Source organism: Tupaia chinensis, unplaced genomic scaffold (genome assembly GCF_000334495.1).
Source record: "Tupaia chinensis unplaced genomic scaffold, TupChi_1.0 Scaffold139935_1, whole genome shotgun sequence".
NCBI classification, from domain to species: Eukaryota; Metazoa; Chordata; class Mammalia; order Scandentia; family Tupaiidae; genus Tupaia; species Tupaia belangeri.
The window spans coordinates 727730-749469 of NW_006199814.1; the positions used below are offsets into that span (position 1 = coordinate 727730).

Here is a 21740-nt window from a genome sequence, read left to right on the forward strand (position 1 = left end):
CCGCCTCCCCCCGCCCCTCCCCGCAGACGTGAGCGGGGGGGTGGGGGCGCGGCGAGGCGCCGGCAGCCGTGACGAGGCGCTCCCGGCGCTGAGCGCTTCTGCTCCGGGCACGCATGGCGCCCGCACACGGAGTCTGACCTGATGAGGACGCAAGGGGGTTAATATGAACGCCTGTCTCGGTGGAATCTGGCCCTGGCTCCCTCTGCTCTTGACCTGGCTCACCCCTGAGGTCAGCTCTTCATGGTGGTAAGTCTACGCACACGGGCCGTGCGGGAGGGGAGATTTGGAGATGAGAGTGGAGACCACACTGGTCACCTAGACCCTTCCCAAAGGCGCTTCCCTGCAGCCGCGGATTTTGGCTGAAGCCAGTCTGCTGCCCTTTCTTATCACCCCATTGGGAGCCTCTCGCTTTTCCGTGGAAGACCATTTCAGCTTTGACAACTCCAAAAAAAAAATATATATATATATATTCCCCTCAAATAAGAGCTCTGATGTCTGGTTTATTTGGATCCAGCTGAGCGACAGGAAAATCAGCCAATTTCTTATCCCGTTGAGAGATGCGCTAGCCGGGTCTCTAGCTCTGAAACAGACCCGTGTGTGTGTGTGTGTGTGTGTGTGTGTGTGTGTGTGTGTGTGTGTGTTAGTTTACCTTGAAAACTACAAACCCCTTTTCTACCGGTCCCCCGCCCCCAACAAACTGCCTCAAGATAAACCCATGGACCAGTTCAAGCAGTCAAAAGTTGTAGAGCCCAAAGCGTGTGATTTTGTATTATCTTCCAACCTTCCACATTCCTAATGCTTCATCCCAGTGAGACAGAAAAACGTTTTGCTGCCTCTAGGTAGAGACTATCGCCTTAATACAAAGCTGTAGACCCCAAAACTTCTAAAACCACCTCGTTTCAAACCATCACACCCCCAAAGAGTAACTTTGCTACTTCCCTTTATGCTTTGATCTGTGATTATTTATTTTTGCATAGTGATGGGACTTTTACATAGTGATGGGTCTTTTAGCATCATTAAAAAGTTCCAAAGGCAGATTCTCACTTTATCCAGAAACTCTTCCCCACCTTTTGACTTTCTGATTTTGGAAAGAAGTGGAGTGGAGCGCTCTGAAACTTCCTTGCACCTACAATTCAGAACTCTATTAAAACACTAATTATGAAAAATGAGTTATCATGGACTTTGTTTTTTTTTTTTTTTTTTTTTTTTTTTTTTTTAAGGAAACTGCCCCAAAGTAAGGAGTCTCAGCCAGATAAAAGATTAGAGCAGGGAACTGTTTAGGAAGACACTGAAGCCCTTCAAAGAGCAAGACAAAGCGCTGATAGGAAGAGGGGTTCAATTCCTTCCTAAGCCCACTTTGAACAGGAAGGCGTTTAGCCTTGACATTGCTGACACAGGAGCAAAGATTGATTTATCAGACTGACCATTTTTCAATAAAATGACTATTTCTGTTTCCATGGATGTATAAACATTATTTATTGCTCAGGCTTTTTGTCACATTGTCTCTCAGCTGTCACTTCAATATATTTTTTGAAAGTCACAGCTGTAACAATTTTATGATCATATAAAATAATGAAAATACAAGAAAAAGACATTCTCCTTGTTTGATCGCTTCAAAAGACACCTATGGCAGCTTGGGTTATATAAAAGGTACCTTTCTAAACATTTCACAACTAATAGAGAACATCTGGGTAGAGATGATGATGTAATTTTTTGTTAAAAGTTTCTTTTCAGAAAGTACTTTATGGAGCTATAACACTGTTTGGTTCTTCCAAACATTTAGTGTCCTTAATAACAATAGAATAACTTTTTTTCCAAAGGTTTTTCTGTAAAAGCCAAAAAGAGCTAGAAAATGGAAATATTTAAAGGACTCTTTGGTAAGGAAAGAACAGTATGTCCAGGAGAAGAGTGAACAGCAGATATCAGCAGGTGTTGATTAGACAGATACAGACAGTTTTTAAGACATGAGGTCAAAAAATGGGAGCAGTAATCTTCTAAAGGTCAGTCTACCCGAAAGCCAAGTCCAGACACACTGTCACTGAGATCAGAGCTTTCTTGGGAAATCTTTGATGTGTTCCTCCAGATCACATTGCTTCCTCCTGTGTTATGCAGACCTTACCTCTGTCATCCTTGCCTGCTTCTCCACTGAATTAAAATCCAATAATCCTTGCTTTCTAATACCACTGAAAGGATAAGGAATTCATATTTGAAAAGCACTGTGAACTCTTCAGCCTCCTGCGGAACACTGAGCCAGACCTTACTGTTCGTGTTGCTCTCCCCTCTGTGTTGGTCTCTCACAGGTACATGAGAGCTACAGGTGGCTCCTCCAGGGTGATGTGTGACAATGTGCCAGGCCTGGTGAGCCGTCAGAGGCAGCTCTGCCACAGACACCCAGATGTGATGCGTGCCATTGGCCTGGGCGTAGCCGAGTGGACCGCAGAGTGCCAGCACCAATTCCGCCAGCACCGCTGGAACTGCAACACCCTGGACAGGGATCACAGCCTCTTTGGCAGGGTCCTACTCCGCAGTAAGTCTTCCTCCCTCACCGGGCCCTGTGGATTCTCCCCTTAAGCACAGCTCCCCTCACTCAGTCTTCAAAACCCCTGCTCATTATTACTGCATTTTATGAAGTTACAGTTTGTCCCTGTTTTATGGATCAGGACCAGAGAAGTCAAGGAACTTGTCTGAAGTCTCATAGGAGGCCGGTCTATGAGTAGGATGTGGTGTCTCAGGCTGCTATGTTTCACTCTGCCCTGTTCATCACTTCTCCCCTCCATGTCCTCCAAGTTCAGATTTTTTTCTTTAGGAGAAGAAAGGAAGCAGCCACAGGACCTTTTTGACTTTTTCCTTGTCTTTCTGGGGCTTCCTCGAGAAGAATTTGAGTAACTGAGCAGGACAGATCTTTTCTTGGCCCAAGATTGCATTACAAAAACATCAACACCGTCTAAGTGTTAGTAAGTAGCAGAGACAAATCTCTACTCACCCTCTTTGTCTTCCCATCTAGCAACCCAACCCTGGGTCACTCGGTGTCTAAATTAAACATTGTTCCCCCAGTAGATTGTAAATCCTTTAACGGTAGAGACTAGCGATATTCCCTCTGCCTTGCTTGGTGCCTTGGGTCTTACAAGTTGCATTCATTCATCACATGAATGAGTGGGTAGACTAGCAGGGAGCACCTGTTGTTTTTCAGGTACATTTTGGGCAATAAGGGGTGAGAAGCATAAATACATGGATATTTTTCCCCCTTAGAAGGAGCCTTCAACATTATCTAATTATGTAATAAACTTCTTAAAAGTTCTGCATATGGAAAGTAACTCTCTAGTTAATATTCTTAAATCAGACACAATTAATTAAAAACCAGGTTTTATTTCCTAATAATACCCATTCACTAAGGTGGCATTATCAGTATTCTCTAAGAAATATCACAATTCATTTGCCATTAGGAAATCTGACTGCAAACACAGCAATTTAAGTGTGAACCCCAGAAATAGGAAACTCTACACTTGTCTTTGTCCCACCCTCCCACCCCCCATCTCTAAGAAAATCATCCAGACTGTGCACTTGGTAATGCTTAACAGAGGGTGTTTCTATCATGTAATCATCACAGCCCTAGGGTTTTATGAGGCCAAATGCATAACTGAATGTCTCTAAAATCCCCCAAGGGCGTAGTACTCTCATTCTTAGAGTATCCCTTAAGTTAATTTACTGCGATATTCTGCAATTTTATTCTCTAGTTTAAGAACTATATACTTCTGCATTCCTTTTGGAGTTTCGATATGACATCGCAAATTTTTGAAAGGTTAATAGTAAATTTCAGTTTCATGGAATTTTAAGACTTCACCTAGATTATCTCACCAGTGAATCCATTAAAGTGCTGGACCTTGTCAAAGAGTTTGCACGTGTCTACCTAAAGAAATCTTTGAATGTACTCTGTGCAGCCTATGTTTAAAACGTATCAATATATTTTTTAAGGTACTCACAACAATTTCAAAATGAATGCACTTCTCATTATAAGATGATCACCTCTAGATCCATTACAATGTCTCAATAGTAGAAAAAAATTTAGATCACACATTAATAGAAGCCATTTCAACTACTACTCCTAAACAGTATATTTGCCAAAGTTGGGGATTCATTCAGAAAAGATTTAACTTAAAGATGGCAATGTTTGTTTCCTCAGAGCTGAGAGGAATGAGGTTAGATCTAGGGGAAATGGAACTGATTTGACTTCGTCTAAGACTGCAGGTCTAACTTGTACTTCCTTCACATTTCTTTCAGATGAAGTGGGATGCTTTGCCAGACTCCTCAGAACTTAAAACATTCATGCTATACAGTTTCTTTCCATTCTTCACAAAAGGCCAGACTCTTTCCTAGACATTTATGCAAACTCATGTGACTGTCAGTGGAGATTTTGTATTGGTTGTGGGAGGGCTGAATTTGGCCTAAAGCAGCTTATTCTGAAACTAACAACGAAATTACAATGAAGATATCCAAAGATTTTTTAAATTAATTAGTTGGAGGGAAACTGACACCTTAGAGTTGTGAAGAGTTCTCATTTGGAAATTTAAATGTGCTTATAGAGGAACAGGAAAGGCAAAAGACAATACAAGTTATAGGGAACACATAAAAATGACTAAAATATCCCATAGTCATAAGAAATGGAGAATATTTGCCTGACTTGTTTTAGAAAGACAGAATAAATGGAATAATTTTTAAAGAACATTTGTAATTTACTCATTTAACAGATAGTCACCAGTCACAGGCAGAGAAACTTAAAAGGCAGAACTAGTAAATCCCAAAATATTCTTGTAAGAATACAGATCTAGAATTCTAGACTAAGTCTTAAAAAACAAAAAGGTGATTCAGGCTCATCCTTGAAAATGTCACAAAAAAGAAAAGCAAATATTTTAATGAGAATTGAACAACACATAACCTTCAAGAAACCCTAACTTACTCTAGTGTTTTGTCTCGTGAGGTAACAACCCCTCACCCTAAAGAAAACTGTGCCTATGTATTTAATAGGAATTGCTTGACTTAGCTCAACCTAAAAACTAGATGAACTTCCACAGTAACCCATTAGGAAGTACAAATATCATAATGTAGATTTGGATTTCATTTTGTTTAAAAAGAATCATTTTTTCTAAGAAGGCCCAAGATCGAAATTTGTTTTGTAACGAAGCCAACTCTTAAAATGTGCTACTATTTCACACATAGCATTTTAGTGATTCATCTAAAACACTTAACTAAAAACATCTTAAGGCCATGTCTACATGATACCAAAACATCTGGAGGTAAAATGAAAAGCCAGTCAATATGCTAAGTTTTTTATTTAAATAAATAAATAGCTATTTAGTAGTATGTTTGAATAATAAATGACAGCTATTTAAGAAGGTGATAGTTTTGCCTTGGAAATTATTACTGAAATATAGCAGATTATAAGTGTGTGTGTGTGTGTGTGTGTGTGTGTGTTTCCCTTTCAGTCAACAAGTTAATGTATTTGTTCACAAGTGACACCAGAGTGAATTCTGTGCCTTGACACCTTATTCTACTGCTTTCAAAATATTGTGTGGTCACTAACATACTATCATCTATGTTTTCCATTCTTTTCCTATAAAACACTACCTCATAAAATTTATCTTCTTTCTCTCAAAAAAGTAAGACTAGTGTTGATATGTTAAGCATTTAGGAATTTTTTTCCCTAGGTGACATCTCTAAATTTGGGCACCAGACTAACAAATCCAAAACCAGGCTTTAGAAGATAAATGGACTATGAGCATTTTCCTAAACTATAAAATGGGTATAATAGAAATTTCATCTCTCTGAAAGCCACCACCTAAGAATAAGCCATATTAGTATCCATTAGTCACAAAACATATTAGTTTCATTTAGAATATCTGTGATCCTTATGATACAAAGCTAGGACTCTTAGAAAACAACTCCCTTGACCATCACACTGCTCTTGGAAGAGTGCTGCCTGCTACCTATGGCAAATATTCATATAACTGATTTCACCTAACTTCGGGGGCATGATTGATTCCTTTTTTGATGATTAGAGGTTTGGGGGAAGATATTATTTGAAGGCTGAGGTAAGTGCCATTTAATATGGTGTAGATATGCTTTCCTGATTTTTAATAATGAGACTAGCAGAGCAAATATTGCAAGGGAGGTGTAGTAAATCTTACCACTGAATGACAAACGGAAACAAGCAGGGCTTCAATGCGAGAAGGTGGTTTGTTCTCCCAGCTGTGTGGTTCAAAAAGTCACACTCGTCTTGACATATTGAATCACCAAATGGTTCTGTTTTGTGCCTTGCATTGGCATTCGGTTGTCCAGCTTCTATTTTGATTGTTAATATATTTGCTGCAGCAACCATTAATAAAAAAGCATGCTAATAACAATGAAATACAGCTCCATTTGAAAAACGAGGTGCACACCGACCCTTAAGAGCCTTATATCTGTCACTATACCACAACACCGTGTTATGAGTTACTACAGATTATTAAAATAATTTAATGTAGTTATTGCATTGAAATATGTACCTTTCAGCCTGTAAGTGAAAGTAGCCTGTGCTCTAATAAAGAACAATTCTAAGTGAGTACCCCAAAGGGTTCTTGCCCAAGTCTAATTATAGGCGGTAAATTTGTTTCCTTCCAGAAAAACCAAAGAAAAGCTTTTCACTGTCTTTTACCCAATACCAGTGATTAGTGCAGGTGTTCCAGAAGAAAGTAAATTCACCTTAGTACTTAGACATAGTATGTAACTCAAGGATCTTGCATATTGCCTTCAACAATCTTTCAATTACTTGTGAAAGTTGATGCCAAGCCAACACTCTCCAGTGTTAACACGAGGGGCCAGTTCCTGCCTAAATTCTCTTCCCACCTCCACCTCTACATTTTTTGAACCCAGTATTTCAATTTCAATAATTTAAATGCACATGAGTGTCCACACTAATGCCTGGAGGTTTGGGAGGTTTTTTAAGAGGAGCTGTGATATCACAAATACCCAAATATGTTATGGAGTGATAGAATTATATGATTCAGATTATAGTTTTACACATGAAGAAACTAAGGCCCAGAGATGCCATGCTTCTCTCCTCTAGGACATTTCGGACTCCAGATTAAAGCAGAACAAGGTTGTATATGAGACTCATGTGTGGCCAGGTGCCAGGATAGGTCATCTTTTTCTTTCATGCTTTTTATTTCCTTTAAGATTTGTCTTCTGGATACCTAAATTCACAAAACCTGTACCAGATGGAGATGACTCAAATTAAAAAAAGAGGCTTGGCTCTAGAAAACAATCCTTCTAGAATACCAGCATTTTTTTTTTAATCTAGTGACAAGGGATATCATAAGCAGATCAAATATTAAATAATCATCTTGTGAAAGTTACTCAGAACTAGGGCTACCAGACCACTTTTAAGAAAAGCATTTTTGTTTCAGGTAGTCGGGAATCTGCCTTTGTTTACGCCATCTCCTCAGCTGGAGTTGTATTTGCCATCACCAGGGCCTGTAGCCAAGGAGAATTAAAATCCTGTTCCTGCGATCCAAAGAAGAAGGGAACCGCCAAGGACAGCAAGGGCACCTTTGATTGGGGTGGCTGTAGTGATAACATTGACTATGGGATCAAATTTGCCCGAGCATTTGTGGATGCCAAGGAAAGGAAAGGAAAGGATGCCAGAGCCCTGATGAATCTTCATAACAACAGAGCCGGCAGGAAGGTAAGGAGATGCTCGTTTTACAGACTGCGTGGTCTTAGAGGTCCCTTCAGCAAAGCTTATCTTGAGCTTCACTAGAGTTGGTAAAATACTGTATAGACACAACTTCCTACTGTCCCCCAGCTCAGAGATGTTTGTTCTAAAGAGTACCACCAACTAGGTTGAAATATTGTCACCCACACTCCACCTTCCTCCCCACAACTGAGCTGAAAGAGTCCACCCACTGTTTCCCGAATTATGTTGAGTCAAGTGTTTTATAGTCTCTCTGAATACAGTGTCATCTGGGCAGAAGATAGACCCTGTGGGTTAGGATAGTTCTTCATGGCACATAGTGATGATACATTGAATGTGTGTATCTACAAGTTATCAAAATCCAGAGCCTCTTCCCCCCCAACTTTTCATGAAACCAGTTTACCAGGCATGGTTCGATGGGTTCGGCTAGATTCAAGGATACATTCTTTTAGAACCAGATTCTCACTCATTAAAACTAGCTCTTACTCAGTAAGCCTTCCCTGTCATTTCTGACACTAGATGAAATAGTGGATCAAGGGAAGACATTTCTCTAAAGAAGTATTCTAGTCCCTATCCTCAGGCCTGATTAAATTCCTGTGCAGTGGATATCTGTTCAGTATTCATCTCCTATGTTCTGCTTGTTAGAAACACTGAGGCACTTCAGGTGCTCAAGTAAAGAGAAAAGTCAAGACTAGAACTCAGGTATCAACCTAACCTAGACATGCTTTGACCTAGCGTTAAACTATGCCTATGCCAATGTTCAGATCCATTGATGATCCATGTCTTTCTGTGTGGTGGAATGCCCAGAATTACTAAAGGAGCTGAGTGCTGAACTTTAGGCCTCTGTGTAGAAAACATGCACTGGCTGGGCTAATCAAATATTTGCTCAGAACCATTCTAGAATAATCTAATTGCCAATGGTAAGAGATAACCATCATTTGTCTTTTATCAATGCGATGCAAAAATGTGCTTGATATTAATATATAAAGAAAGGCATAAAATTGAAAGGTCTCCAAGGGGTCATTAATAGGAAAAAGAATAGAAAAGAATGCAGATCTGTGTGGATGAAAGCCCTTTTACTGGGCTCTTGGAGAGAGCAAATCTCATTTAAAGGAAACTGGAAGGAAAGAACTCATGCTTAGCACATGGTATAAGATGAGTGTGACCTGAACTGTTTACAAATAGTACCTTTCTTGAACTTTAAAAATCAACATTCCCTTTTTTATCATGAATTTGTGAACTCATAGTGACTACTGCCAAGAATATAGACTATGGTTGTGCAATCCTGCAGCCATTGGAAATTATTGTTTGTGCAATGATTTGTATAAAAATAATTTATATCAGCCTTTTCTTTGACATTGATACTGCATGCATAAGTTACAAAATGTGGTGTTTTTGATAGGAATATGCTGCTTAATTATTCAAATAGGGGTTATAGCTAGATTTCTCTATTTGGAAAGATAAAACATATGGTCATACTTTGTATCAAAAGAATGTTGAATTATCAAAATGCATGTTAATTTGGCTTAATAGGTCATTAGTCATTGAATGTTTTAGCTCTTCAAGATAATAGATCTTAGCTATAATATTTTAGGCCCTGAATAAATATGGCTTTCAATGTAAATCACATGATTCTTCCCTGTGTAGAGGTGAACAGCTGTCAGGTCTCAGATATTCTCCTGCCTACTCTGCAAAACTTAGGAGGGCTACTTTTGATTGGAATAAATGTGCACACACTGACTTTTTAAAATGTGGCTTTAATTAATGGTGGGTGGGCAGACTTTTTCAAGGAGATGCATGATGTCAGTGAATATGAACTTTAATGAGAGTAAATGTATTGAGATAAACATGAGTCTCTAATTCTCTTCTTGCGGTCATTAGACCCCCAATCTCTCCTCCCCCTTCGATCCAGCAGGTCTGTGCAATCGAAATGAGAACAGGCTGGCCTTGTGTTTGAAGGCAAGCTTCCTAAGCTAAGCTTCCAACTGGTCTGACTCTGGAAAACGCAGCCTCCAAGGCCAACAGCAACATCAGTCTATTTTCCTCTTTATGCCTTTCAGTATTTTCCAAAGTATCCCGTATGAGCATCTTTTACTTTTTAAACTGGGGGTAGGGAGTCAGTAGAGAAGCAAAACATTTGATTTAAAGAAAAGCCATCTAGTCTAAGAGTGTTTTTTTAGCCAACGCGAATAGTTAGAATTCAACACTGCCATTCACAACAGGCCTTAATTTTTCTCCAATAGTCAAACAGTTTAATTCATTTTTTTTAATAGCAGCTGGTTAGAGCACCCTCATGTGTCTCTGCACTGTAATATCATTTACTTTAATCAGTTTCAGCAAAATTTATAACACTCCTTTTTTCCTTCATGCTTCCTTGAAAGCTCATTCTTGATTGGGTCTAGTTTTACAATTCCAAATAGTACTATTAGTATGTATTAAAAAGACCAATCTACTTGTTCAAAAAAAAATTCATAAAGAAATTTTACAGCTTCCTTTGGCTGCTCTTCTTAGATCTAAAGAAGATGCTATGAAAAATTTCAAATTACGTTTTAAGATAGGTTTAGGTGGGGCCAGCAAATGACGTAGCTATTACGTCACTAGACTCCTGTATGGCCAATTGTGGTTCTAGTCCCTGACCTGATGAATTGAAATTCACTCCAGGAGCATGTGCATGTGTGCCCAGAATCCCAGGAGGAGAATAGAGAAGAGGCGATTGCAGCATGACCATCACCTCTGGGGGATTATTTCTCATTTTCCCTCTGTCTGTCTGTCTGTCTCTCTCTCTCTCTGTCTCTCTCTCTCTCTTTCTCTCTCTGGCAAGCCATACACCCTAAGGTAAAAACCTCTACAAATAAATAAATAATTTTTTTAAAAAAAGATAGGCTTAGCTAAATTATAAGCAAAAAGTACCTTTTCAATATCCACCATTTGTTCTTTTTTATGCAGATAGCTAAAATGTGTTCATACTTTCCTCCAAAATGAAATAATCACAACTTCTTTAAACTTCCCTAAAATAATCTGTATCAAAGTAATCCATGTCTCCAAATACTGCCCTTCAATCACTCTGAAAATTTCCATAAGATTAATCATTTTCATTGAAGAAGAGGAATTTTGTAAAAAATACTTGTCCCAAAAGGTGTCTCTTACTTTAGTGAAAACAGAAAGAACTTGGGATTTGAGATCAGACCCACTTTAGTTTTTATCTTGCAGTACCAATGGATTTGTTCACTGAATGTCAGTTTGCGTCAGATGTAAAAGGACATTTTGTGGTGCTAAGGGAAGACAGGTATAAGGCAGATAGCCTAGAATCTGGCATTGTAGTGGTAGTCAATAAAAGTTAGTTCTTTTCCCTTTAGTGAAATTATAGTTATTTGTAACAGGTTATAGAACGGGCTATAAATCAAATCTGAACTATTAGGATTCAATCTGATCAGTCCATCTAGCCATAGACTTTTCTCTTATAGCTTAATATACTAATGAGGGACAGAAGCTGGTATAATGGCTATGTCACTGGACTCCCATGTAGTTGACCACTGTTCAAATCCTGGTCCTGGTGGCTTAAACTCATGCCAGGTGCATGCGTGTGTGTGCCCAAGATCCTGAGAGGAGAATAGAGGAGAAGGGATTGTGGCATGGCCATCCCCCCTGGGTGGGGGGTGATTTCTCCCTTTCTATCTGTCTTTCTCTTTCTGGCGAGTGCACACACCCTTTAGCAAAAACTTCTCCAAAATAAATAAATAAATAAATAAAATGAATGCAAGAAAAAAATAATAACAACAGGCAGAGGGGCCAGCAGATGGAGTAGTGGTTAAAGTATTGAACTCCCACCTGACCTACCATGGTTCAAGTCCTGGACCTGGCAGCTTGAAGATCACACCAGGCATGTGTGCATGTGTGCCCAAAATCCCAGGAGGAGAATGGAAGAGAAGGTATTGTGGAGTGGCCATCCCTCCTAGGGGTGATTTCTCACTTTCTCTGTCTCTTTCTGGCTATCTCTAGTGAGCACATAAACCAAAAAAGGCAGATAATATGTTCTTATTTATAAAATACTGTCCAATGTTTTATCGTTTGTTCTTCCCAAAATTCCTATAGGAATAAAAGCAATAATATTTCTACTTTTCAGTTTAGAAACTGGGCATGAAGTGACAGATAAAGTGACAAATTTAGAGTCCTATAATCATGAAACTGTGCGCTTGGGAGTTCAATCCAGTTGTGTTTGCCTATGTATACTTTTCTAAATTTCCATGTCATCCCTAGTGAGATCTTCTGAGAAAAACAAATACTATTCACATTTTTTTAAAAAGCAGCTGCCCTTAGAAGGTAGTTCACTGATGTGTTTTTTCCCATGCGTGTATCTTTGCTTAACAAAATTTCTAAAATGAACGTGTGTTGATTTTTAATAACCAAGAAAAAAAGTTGTTTGAAATGCTGAAAACACAATAACACATCCAAAACAACTTACCCTTATTTGGGTAATTCATAAAATTTTACCTAATGACACAGCAAGTTTGAGACCAGTATTTCTGTGTATTATTGAACTAAATTTGGTTCAACAGATTATTAAGAAATTACTTTGGGAAACACACTGTTGTTGCTACTAAGTCAGATGCAGAAAAGAATAAGACAATGAAGCCTCTGACAAGAAAAAACTGAGTTCTAGAAAAAACTGAGTTCTAGGGAACCAGCAGTTAGCGTAATGGCTATGTCGCTGGACTCCCACGTAGTCGACCGCGGTTCGTGTCCTGGACCCGGTGGCTTAAAACTCACACCGGGCGCGTGTGCGTGCATGCCCAAGATCCCGAGAGGAGAATGGAGGAGAAGGGATTGCGGCGTGACCATCCCCCCTGGGAGGTGATTTCTCGCTTTCTGTCTCTATGTCTCTCTCTGTCTGTCTGGCGAGCGCATGCGCCCTACAGTGAAAATCTCTCAAAAAAAAAAAAAAAAAAAAAAAAGAAAAAACTGTTCTCTAGTCAGGGAGACAATTGCAAGGCAAGCAATGCTATGTGGCATACCAGAAAAAATCAGCCAAAGGGCTAGTTGGTTAGAGACAGAAGGAGTATCATAAAAAAAAAACCCTGTGCATTTGGGCTGGAGATAAAGGTTTCCATAATTGAGATATGGAAAATGCTCTCCAGGGTAAAGGGATTCCAAGACAAAGGTATTGAAATAGAAGTACATCAGAAAATAAAGGATAGGCCAGGGCTCGAGAGTGGAGCTCAAGTTAACAGAAGTTGAGACTAGAAATTTTAACCTTACCATAATCTGGAGAGTCTCGAATGCCACACAAAGATATTTTGATGTAACTGTAAAGGCAAAAGGAAGCCATTGAACAATGTAGAGAATATTAAACATTCAAGTTCAATTTGTATGCATTTGTTAATTTTACTAGTGTCCATATTGAAAGTGATAGATAAAAAGTTCAAACCTTCTGTTATATGTTCAAATTAATCACTTAAAAATCGATTTACTAGAAACATTATAAGCTATTTCTATTTCTCTGAAGTTTATTTTCAGCCTTAAATATACACATAAGGACTACTATAAGAAGCTTCTTGATGTTCATTAATAATAAGAAATTGATGCTGGCCCTGTAGTCTACTTGTTAAGGAATCAGATCCCACATGGCTGACTGTAGTTCAGAAAATATGCCAGTTACACATCTGTGCATGCCCAAAACCCTGACAGAATGGAGAAATAGAGGACAAGGGATTACAATGTGACCATGACCCATTGAAGAGTATTCGCTCCTTGGGAACCAGCAGTTAGCGTAATGGCTATGTCGCTGAACTCCCACGTAGTCGACCGCGGTTCGTGTCCCGGACCCGGTGGCTTAAAACTCACGCCGGGTGCGTGTGCGTGCATGCCCAAGGTCCCGAGAGGAGAATGGAGGAGAAGGGATTCCGGCGTGACCATCCCCCCTGGGAGGTGATTTCTCGCTTTCTGTCTCTATGTCTCTCTCTGTCTGTTGGGCGAGCGCACCCGCCCTACAGTGAAAATCTCTCCAAAAAAAAAAAAAAGAGTATTAGCTCCCTCTGTGTCTCCCTCTAGTAACACACACACCCTCTAGCAATTTAATTAAATTAAAATGTGCCCTTTCGAAATAAGTAGGAAGAAATTAGCATTGACAACTGTATTGATATTTATATTTTTAGCATAGAGCTAATATTATTTGCTACTCTACTTATTAGGAGTTCTTAACTATGGGCATCTTCCTGACTGAGGCAGGGCTCTGGAATGAGAAAAGGACTCTAATACTTGAGCACATCTTAGACAGGTTGACTAACTAGGATTACCATTTAATATAAAACACATATACACATACAGCAGATTTTAAGCAAGCCTAAGAGGCAGGTAACTTTGTCCACATCCTAATATGAGGAGACTAGAGTCTAATAGTATAGCCAGAAATCTCAACTAAATCCAATATATTTGCTAATTGAAATGACCTGAAATTCACACTTAACTTGGTGTCCTGTATTTTATATGGGAGGAGCTTAGGGAGGAAGGGCATCCAGAGTTTCTAGTTCTGTGTGCTGTCCAAACAAGCACCCCCAACGCCAGTACTTTCCCCTGAGCATGGTCTACTGGGTTACTGGGATGATGCAGATACTCCTTTTTTTTTTTTTTTTTTTTTTAGATTTTTTTTCCTATTTTTACTACAGAGTGCATGCACTTGCTAGAGTGACAAAGAGAGAGACAGAAAGGACAGAAAGCAAGAAATCATCCCCCGGGGAGACAGCCAAATCACAATCATTTCTCCTCCAGTCTCCTCTCAAGATTTTGGGCATGGACGCACACACATACATGTCTAGCATGATTTAAGTCACTGGGTCTGAGACTCCAACCACGGTTGGTCATGTGGGAGTACAGTGACGTAACCATCACTCCATCTACTGGTTCCCAAAGCAGATATTTACTTCTAAGTTCCATCGTCAGGAAATAACTCCAAAGTAAATTAAAATGGCAATTATGCAGTATGTAAGCGCACTTTAAAGACAAGTAAATTGGCATTTTAATAAAAGTCCAAAGACTAGATCCCTTGATGCCACTTAAATAATAGTAAGTAAATTATGGATCTGGGGCCAGCTCTGTAGCTCAGTGGTTAAAGGAGCTGACCCCACATAACTAACTACAGTTAGAATCCTGGCCCTGGTAGCTTGAAAATTTTGCTGGGCTCATATGCATGCATGCCCAAAATCCTGATGATAAAGAGGGATGGACAGGGGCCAGCAGGTGACATGGTGGTTAAGGCACTAGACACTCCCACATGGGAGACCACAGCTCGAGTCCTGAACTTGGTGGTTTGCTTTCTCACTTTCCGTCTCTTTCTCTCTCTCTCTATCTGTCTCTCTCTGGTCAAATTAAAATAAATGAATGAATAAATAAATAATTTTTTTTTAAAGGAGGGGTAGAGGAAAAAGGATTATAGCATGATCACACCACATTCAGGGGTATATTCTTTGGTTTTCTTTCTCTTTCTCTCACACGCTGGCAATAAAAAATAAATAAATAAAATAATAGGTCTGACCTAAAAAAAACTGGGTGTGATTAAAGACAAATAAAAAGAAATCACATTCTTTAAAAGGAGTATTCATAGGAAAAATAGATATTTAAAACCAAACTGAACTACAGAGCCAGATTGCTTTAGCCTCCTATTCATCCTAACTCTCTCTTCAATAAATTGGGTGTCTTTATGGTGCACAAATTTCACTTTGCAGACATTTGGTCTGATTGATTTTCTTAATTTCATAAAATTAGGTGTATTTTGAAAAGTTAATCAGTTTGCCAACCTCACGTCTGTCTTGTTGGACCCCCAAGTAGTATATGCTTGATACTATAGATCTTTATATATGAATGAAAAATGAATCACAGTTAAAGACCCAAAACAGGGAATAACTCTTAGCAAAATTGTTACAGTTCCATGTAAAGTTCTATTATTAATGGAAAATGTTTTCTGGACTTGCCTCATTAGTCAATGAGAATTATTATATATATGGTTAGTCAATGGTAATGTTCATGAATTCCACAAATATAAATTCCACACCTTATATTTTCTAGCTAAGCCCACCCACAGTCACTGTTTTTAAAGAATGACAGTGCTCAAGAAATCACAATGTCTTATTGAAGTTAATAAATGTTTGCATAAGCAAACCAACTGCACAGTTTGTTAATATTTCTTGTTTTTCTGGTTCCAGAGAAAGTATATTTGAAGGGTATAAGTTGTTCCAATTTTCAGTAACTCTTATCTTAGAGATGTGGATCTGTCAAAAGGATTTAACTGTTAATAAATGGACTTGGCTTGGGAACCAGCAGTTAGCGTAATGGCTATGTCGCTGGACTCCCACTTAGTCGACCACGGTTCACGTCCCAGACCCAGTGGCTTAAAACTCATGCCGGGCACGTGTGCGTGAGACGTGCAAGAGGAGAATGGAGGAGAAGGGATTGCGGTGTGACCATCCCCCCTGGGGGGTGATTTCTTGCTTTCTGTCTCTCTGTCTCTCTCTGTCTGTCTGGCGAGCACACGCGCCCTATAGCGAAAAAAAACTCTCCAAAAATAAAAATTAAAATTAAAAAAAAAATGGGCTTGGCTTTAAGCCAGCATTGGAAAATGAAATAATATGCTGTTAATGTGTTCCCCTCAAGAAAACTGATGTAGGACCAGAAATATATTAGTAGCTTTGTGGGATACTGTATACCCAACTAAAAAGTTAAGTACTGACATATCTTCAAATGTTCAAATTTAAATAAATAATTTAATTAAACACACCATGAGAGAACCTAATTTCTAAATACAGCTTCTAAGTCAGTTAAGCTGGCAGATATTTCACATGGAATAAAGTGGATAGCCATTTTTCTGATAGGAAGAGACACCATAGGGTACAGAGCTCATAGACAGCAAAATACAGGTATGACCTACAAGAAAATAGTTCTCATGTTCTACAAAAGTCTTATGAAGACACCATAGGGGTTGGTTTTGCTCAGTCTTCAGAAAAGCTGACATAGGAAATCACAATTTCATTCTTCTTGGGAGATATTTGTATTATAACAGGCAAGGTAATCATTTGTAGATAAGGATATAAAAACACTAAGTATTCAAACTTCTGGGAGTCAGTTTTGGAGAATATAAACCCTAGGGGTTGGCAAAGCCCAGTATAGTGATTTAACTTGTAGATGTTGGTGTCAGATGGGCTTGGGTTATATCCTGCCTGGTTGGGCTATGTGCCTGTGAGACCCAGACAAGAGTCGTCCACTACTAGGTATTTCAATAACCGCATCTGTGAAAGGGGAAGAATAACTGCTTATACTTCATATGCTTATGCCAATTAAATAAACTAGTGAATACAAAGTACTTAGCATGGCTTGACATATGGTAAGGACTTAATGAATGTTACATCTCATTATACTCTGACACATTGGAGAAATATAAAATAGACTTGCTCTAGCCTACGCAGTGTATGCATTTTTACTTTTGCAGTTCTTTAAAAAGAAATTCAGACTTCTATCTCTGTGGTATCGGATGCTAATATATAGAAAGTTTTTTTTTTTAAGTTTCTTAAATTCTAAAAGTTAAAAAAGCCTCATCAGGTTGAACAGTTTCAAAATCAAAGATTTAAGGGCCACATAAATAAATCTTCTAAGTAAGATTTTAGCACTAGAGCTATTATGAGCCTACTGAAGAGCTTTTGTTGGGAAAAGTTATATAGTAAGCTAAAATGGTTCTTATGAGGCTAAACACTCATAGAGTTCTATCCTTAGGAATCATCAAATTTATTTGTCTTTTTAAAAGTAGAGTTAAAAATCAACAACCAGAGTCCAGTTAAATTTAACAGAATTTATTTGAGCAAGAGATACGTTCTAGAACTGGGTAGCATTCCAGGCTGAAGCTGGTTCAGAATACTCCATCCTACCACATGGAAAAATTTTATATTGGGTCATCAGAAAAGTCATGACACATTTTTGCATAGAAAAAAAATGTCATGACTTTTCCAACAACCCAATATTTATAGTCAGAGGAAAGGAAGTGATATACAAAACCAACCTGACTGGCTGCACTTGACATTTCCCTGATAGGATCACTTTTTTTTTTTTTCTTTAGAAACTTTCAGCCTCTGATTGGTTGAGGGGTTGCTGCTGTGATTGATTGAGGCTTATTCGCTTGGATACCAGAGTGTTCTCTTGGTTTAGGTTACAACTTGCTGGTATATCAAGCTAGACTGCTTTGGACCAAATTTTATCACCCGCCTGTGGTGGCCAGTTTAGGCCAATTTCATTCAATTTAGTAATAGTATAGTTGTATCAAATGAGCAAGTGTGTATCAATAGGATTCCAAAGAGTAAAAATTAGATGGTATTAAGGCAAATGGAGAAGGAAAGGGGGTTGATTAAGAACTGTTGGCCAGTTTGGTGAAACGAAGAGTCATGAGGGCTATAAGAACTGAAAAGAGGAACATAAGAGAAGACTAGAACTGGGATTTTGAGAGTAACCTGTATTAAGAATCTAGAAAGATGAAAGTAGAACAAGAGATCTTTAGAAAAGATTCAAGAGAGAGAAACATCTAGTTACCTACAAAGGATATCCTATCAGGCTCATAGTGGAAATCTCATTGGAAACAATGCGAGCAAGGTCAGCCTGTGGTGTGGTGGTTAGGGTGGCTGAATTCCACATGGCTGACTGCACAGTTTGAATACTGGACCCAACAGCTTGAGAAACATATTCAGTGTATATGTATGCATGTCCAAAATCTCCCAAGGAGAATGGAGGCTAAGGGACTGCAGCATGACCATTCCCCACAGAGGGTTGGGGGAGGGATGCTGTCTCACTTTCTTTCTCTCCCTCTATCTTTTGAGCTCACATAACATCTAGCAAATTAATAAAGAAAATAAGGATCTAACTGTGTCATGGGTTATAGGTCTAAATTTCTGAATGAAGCTTTCAGCATTAAACACTAGAGAGAGAAAGCCAGTCATTGTAATTTATTATTTTTTGTTTTCTTTCTATTGTGAAAACATTATTTGCACATAGCAGCAAAGTAATGAACTGAGCAGTGTGAAAATGTATTTAACGCGTGAGAAAGTTTGGGGCTGGACCCATAAGCATAATGCTTAAAGGAACCAGATCCCACATGGTCAACCACAGTTTGAATCGCAGCCCCAGAAGCTTGAGAAATACATGGGACATGCGTACATGCCTACCCAAATTCCTGACAGGAAGGCAGAATGGATGAAAAGGGATTACAGTGTGATTACACCCCATTGGGGTATTCTTTCTCTCTCTCTTCTCCCTCCCTTCCCCAGCCCCTCTGGAAAATACACATGCCCTCTGACAATAAAATTTTTAAATTATTTTTAAAAATAAATGAGAACATTTTCTCTTCTCACAATCCTTATCTATTTCCAGAACAAAATTGTAGAAAAATTACCCCAGAAGTAAAAGCGATACTTTAGGGAAAAGAAAAGAATTCTTTAAAAACAAAACAAAACAAAATCAGTGCATCTCCTTGCAGAGATACAAGATATGTTAACATCCATAAATGAGAATGGAGACTTTCAAAAAATAACAATTAGAGAACAAGAAAGAACTCAGAAAAAGTTAAAGAAGTCTCTGGAAAAAAAAAGCTTAAAAGACAAATGATATTTAATGAGATTCATAAACTCCCCTATTTCCCACTTGAATTTGAATCAACTGAAAAATGGACAGAGTAAAAACATCAGCCTCACTACTGAAAAAAAAAAAAAAAAAAAAAAAAAGAAGGAGATAGCTGCAAAGCAGTGTTCCCTACCACCTCAACCTCAGCCAGGAAGACTCACTCATTGTGTCACATGATGCAGGGAACCCCATGCTAAAGAGTAGCAGCTGATCATAACTCAGCATATCCACAGGCTGGCAGGTCACCAAAGAGAAGGAACCTAGGCACACAAACCCTGCTCCTTCCTCTAAACTCACCAGTTGAACAAGTCACATAACCTTTGGGAAGAAATGAGTAATGGAGCAAAGAAAGCCAGGAGTGTTACTCTGATGGAATTTTTTTTCTCAAGAAGTCCAGAAGAAAATATTGAAAAAATACAAGTGGACATATAATAGATGTAGACGACTAATTCAGAAGGTTCAGCAACTGACCAATGAGAATGCCACCAAGAAAGACAAAAAAAAAGTTGGAGGGGAGGAGAAGATTGCAGAGAAGCTCTCTGTGTTGAAGAACATGAGTGTTCTGTCTGAGAGACCAGCTGAGTACCAAATGGGAGGGAAATACTGTGATTTTTTCAGAACAACAAGAAGAAGGGAAAGATTCTAAAAACTTTCATGGTGTATGCGTGGTGGGAGTGGGAATGAAAGTAAAATGAAAACAAAACAAATTCATTTTCCAAGAATCTGCCAGTATCCAATTTCCCATTTGCAACACTAGAGACAATTTGTCTATGTAGTTATTCCTTCAAAATCTTGAGAGCAAGTTATTTTCAATACAGAAGTCTATACCCAGCCAAACTATACATCAACTGAGTAGGCTGAATGAAGACATCTTAGAATGAAAGAATTAAGAAAATGTATCCTCATCCTCATACATCTTGAAAGATTTGAGAATGTGCTGTCACAAATGAAGGGGAAAAAAAAAAAACAAAACAGAGAAAACATCACATCTAAGAAAGACTGTGTCCAGTCTAGGAAGGCATGATGCCAGGACTCAGCTGTGGAGCCAGTCCAGGATGGAACAAGACAATGGAGGTTGTGGAGCATCCCAGGAAACCTGGAGAGACAATGGAGTAAAGTGGAATGATTGAAAGGATGGGAAACAGGTACAATCAAGGCAACTGGTAGTACATAAAACAAAACATTGAACTTCTAGAACATTCCTCGTTGACATAGAGGCTGTGATACTGGACCCAAGATAATAAAATACATCTATTTGGTTGTACAGTTGTATGTTGCATAGATAATTATTGTTTTCAGTTTTTAGAAGCAATATCTACGTGTTTTTCAAGAGACTTAAAGTTACAGAACAGATGTCTTCTGCTTTGGTCATGTGTTCTTTTTTGTTTCGTTGGTTGCTTTTTGCCATAGAGCGCATTGTGCTCACCAAAGAGAGACAGAGAAAGGGAAAGTGAGGAGTCGCCCCCTAGGGGAATGGCCATGCAGCAATTCTTTCTCCTCCATTTTCCTTTCAGGATTTTGTGTATTCACACAGGTACACCTGGTGTGATTTTGAGGCTGCTGAATCCAGAACTGGAACCATGGTTGGCCATGTGAGAGTCTAGCACTCTAACCACCATGCCACATGCTGGCCCCACTCGTTCTTTTATAGTCCAAAGGAAGTCTTCAGCCTCATTTATAGCAGCTGTGCATGGGAAGCCCCCCAGGTCATTAGCACAGGGTAGGTCCCAGGAGGACGTTCCACTGCGGTATCCTGTTCCTCTGCTGTGGCCTGCCCGTCCATCAATCCACTGGCACCCGGGGTTTACCCCACTGACCACCACACACCTTTCATGCCTTCCAGAGCAGCACTGACAGATACTGTTTGCTGCTTGTGGCACATTTTTCCTGGAGGTTCAGTTGTTTTAGAGGCATACAGCAGAATACAACCTAAAATTTACTAAGTTTTTCCATTCTTAGAAGTTTAATCATGGTCCCTGCCACAGGAATTTCTCACAACCTCTAAGTCTCCACAGGCTCCCAGTCTCCTGCCAGGGTGCAGGTGTTTCTTTCTTTCTCTGCATTCCTGGTTATGGACACACTTCTTAGCCATGGCTGTGTATTAGAATCTCCTATGGAACTGTAAGTACCATCAAGGTCCAGGCCCAACCCCAACCCAGGTTCAGATTTACGTAGCCTGGAAGGAGCTGAGAATGATCTCTAGGTGATTTTAATGTGTAGCCAGGAATAAGAACCATTGTTCTACCCTCTCCAGCTGCCAGGGAACCATCCTCGAATTGCTGCTTGCTTTTACTGTGATGGTTTTACCAGGTGGTTTGACTATTTTTCCCTTCTCTTTCCAAATCATGCAATCTCTCACACTGTAGCC

At 39.2% G+C, this 21740-nt stretch overlaps 1 protein-coding gene across 1 annotated transcript in view; it reads left to right on the forward strand.

The window, feature by feature from the left end:
* The first annotated feature begins 39 nt into the window (after window positions 1-39).
* Window positions 40-21740, forward strand: part of WNT2 (Wnt family member 2) — a 50430-nt gene continuing 28729 nt past the window's right edge. Inside the window, exons 1-3 of the mRNA XM_006162370.2 lie at window positions 40-246; window positions 2301-2527; window positions 7440-7717. Coding sequence (XP_006162432.1) covers window positions 164-246; window positions 2301-2527; window positions 7440-7717 — 588 coding nt within the window. The 5' untranslated portion in view covers window positions 40-163. The remainder of the gene's footprint in view (window positions 247-2300; window positions 2528-7439; window positions 7718-21740) is intronic.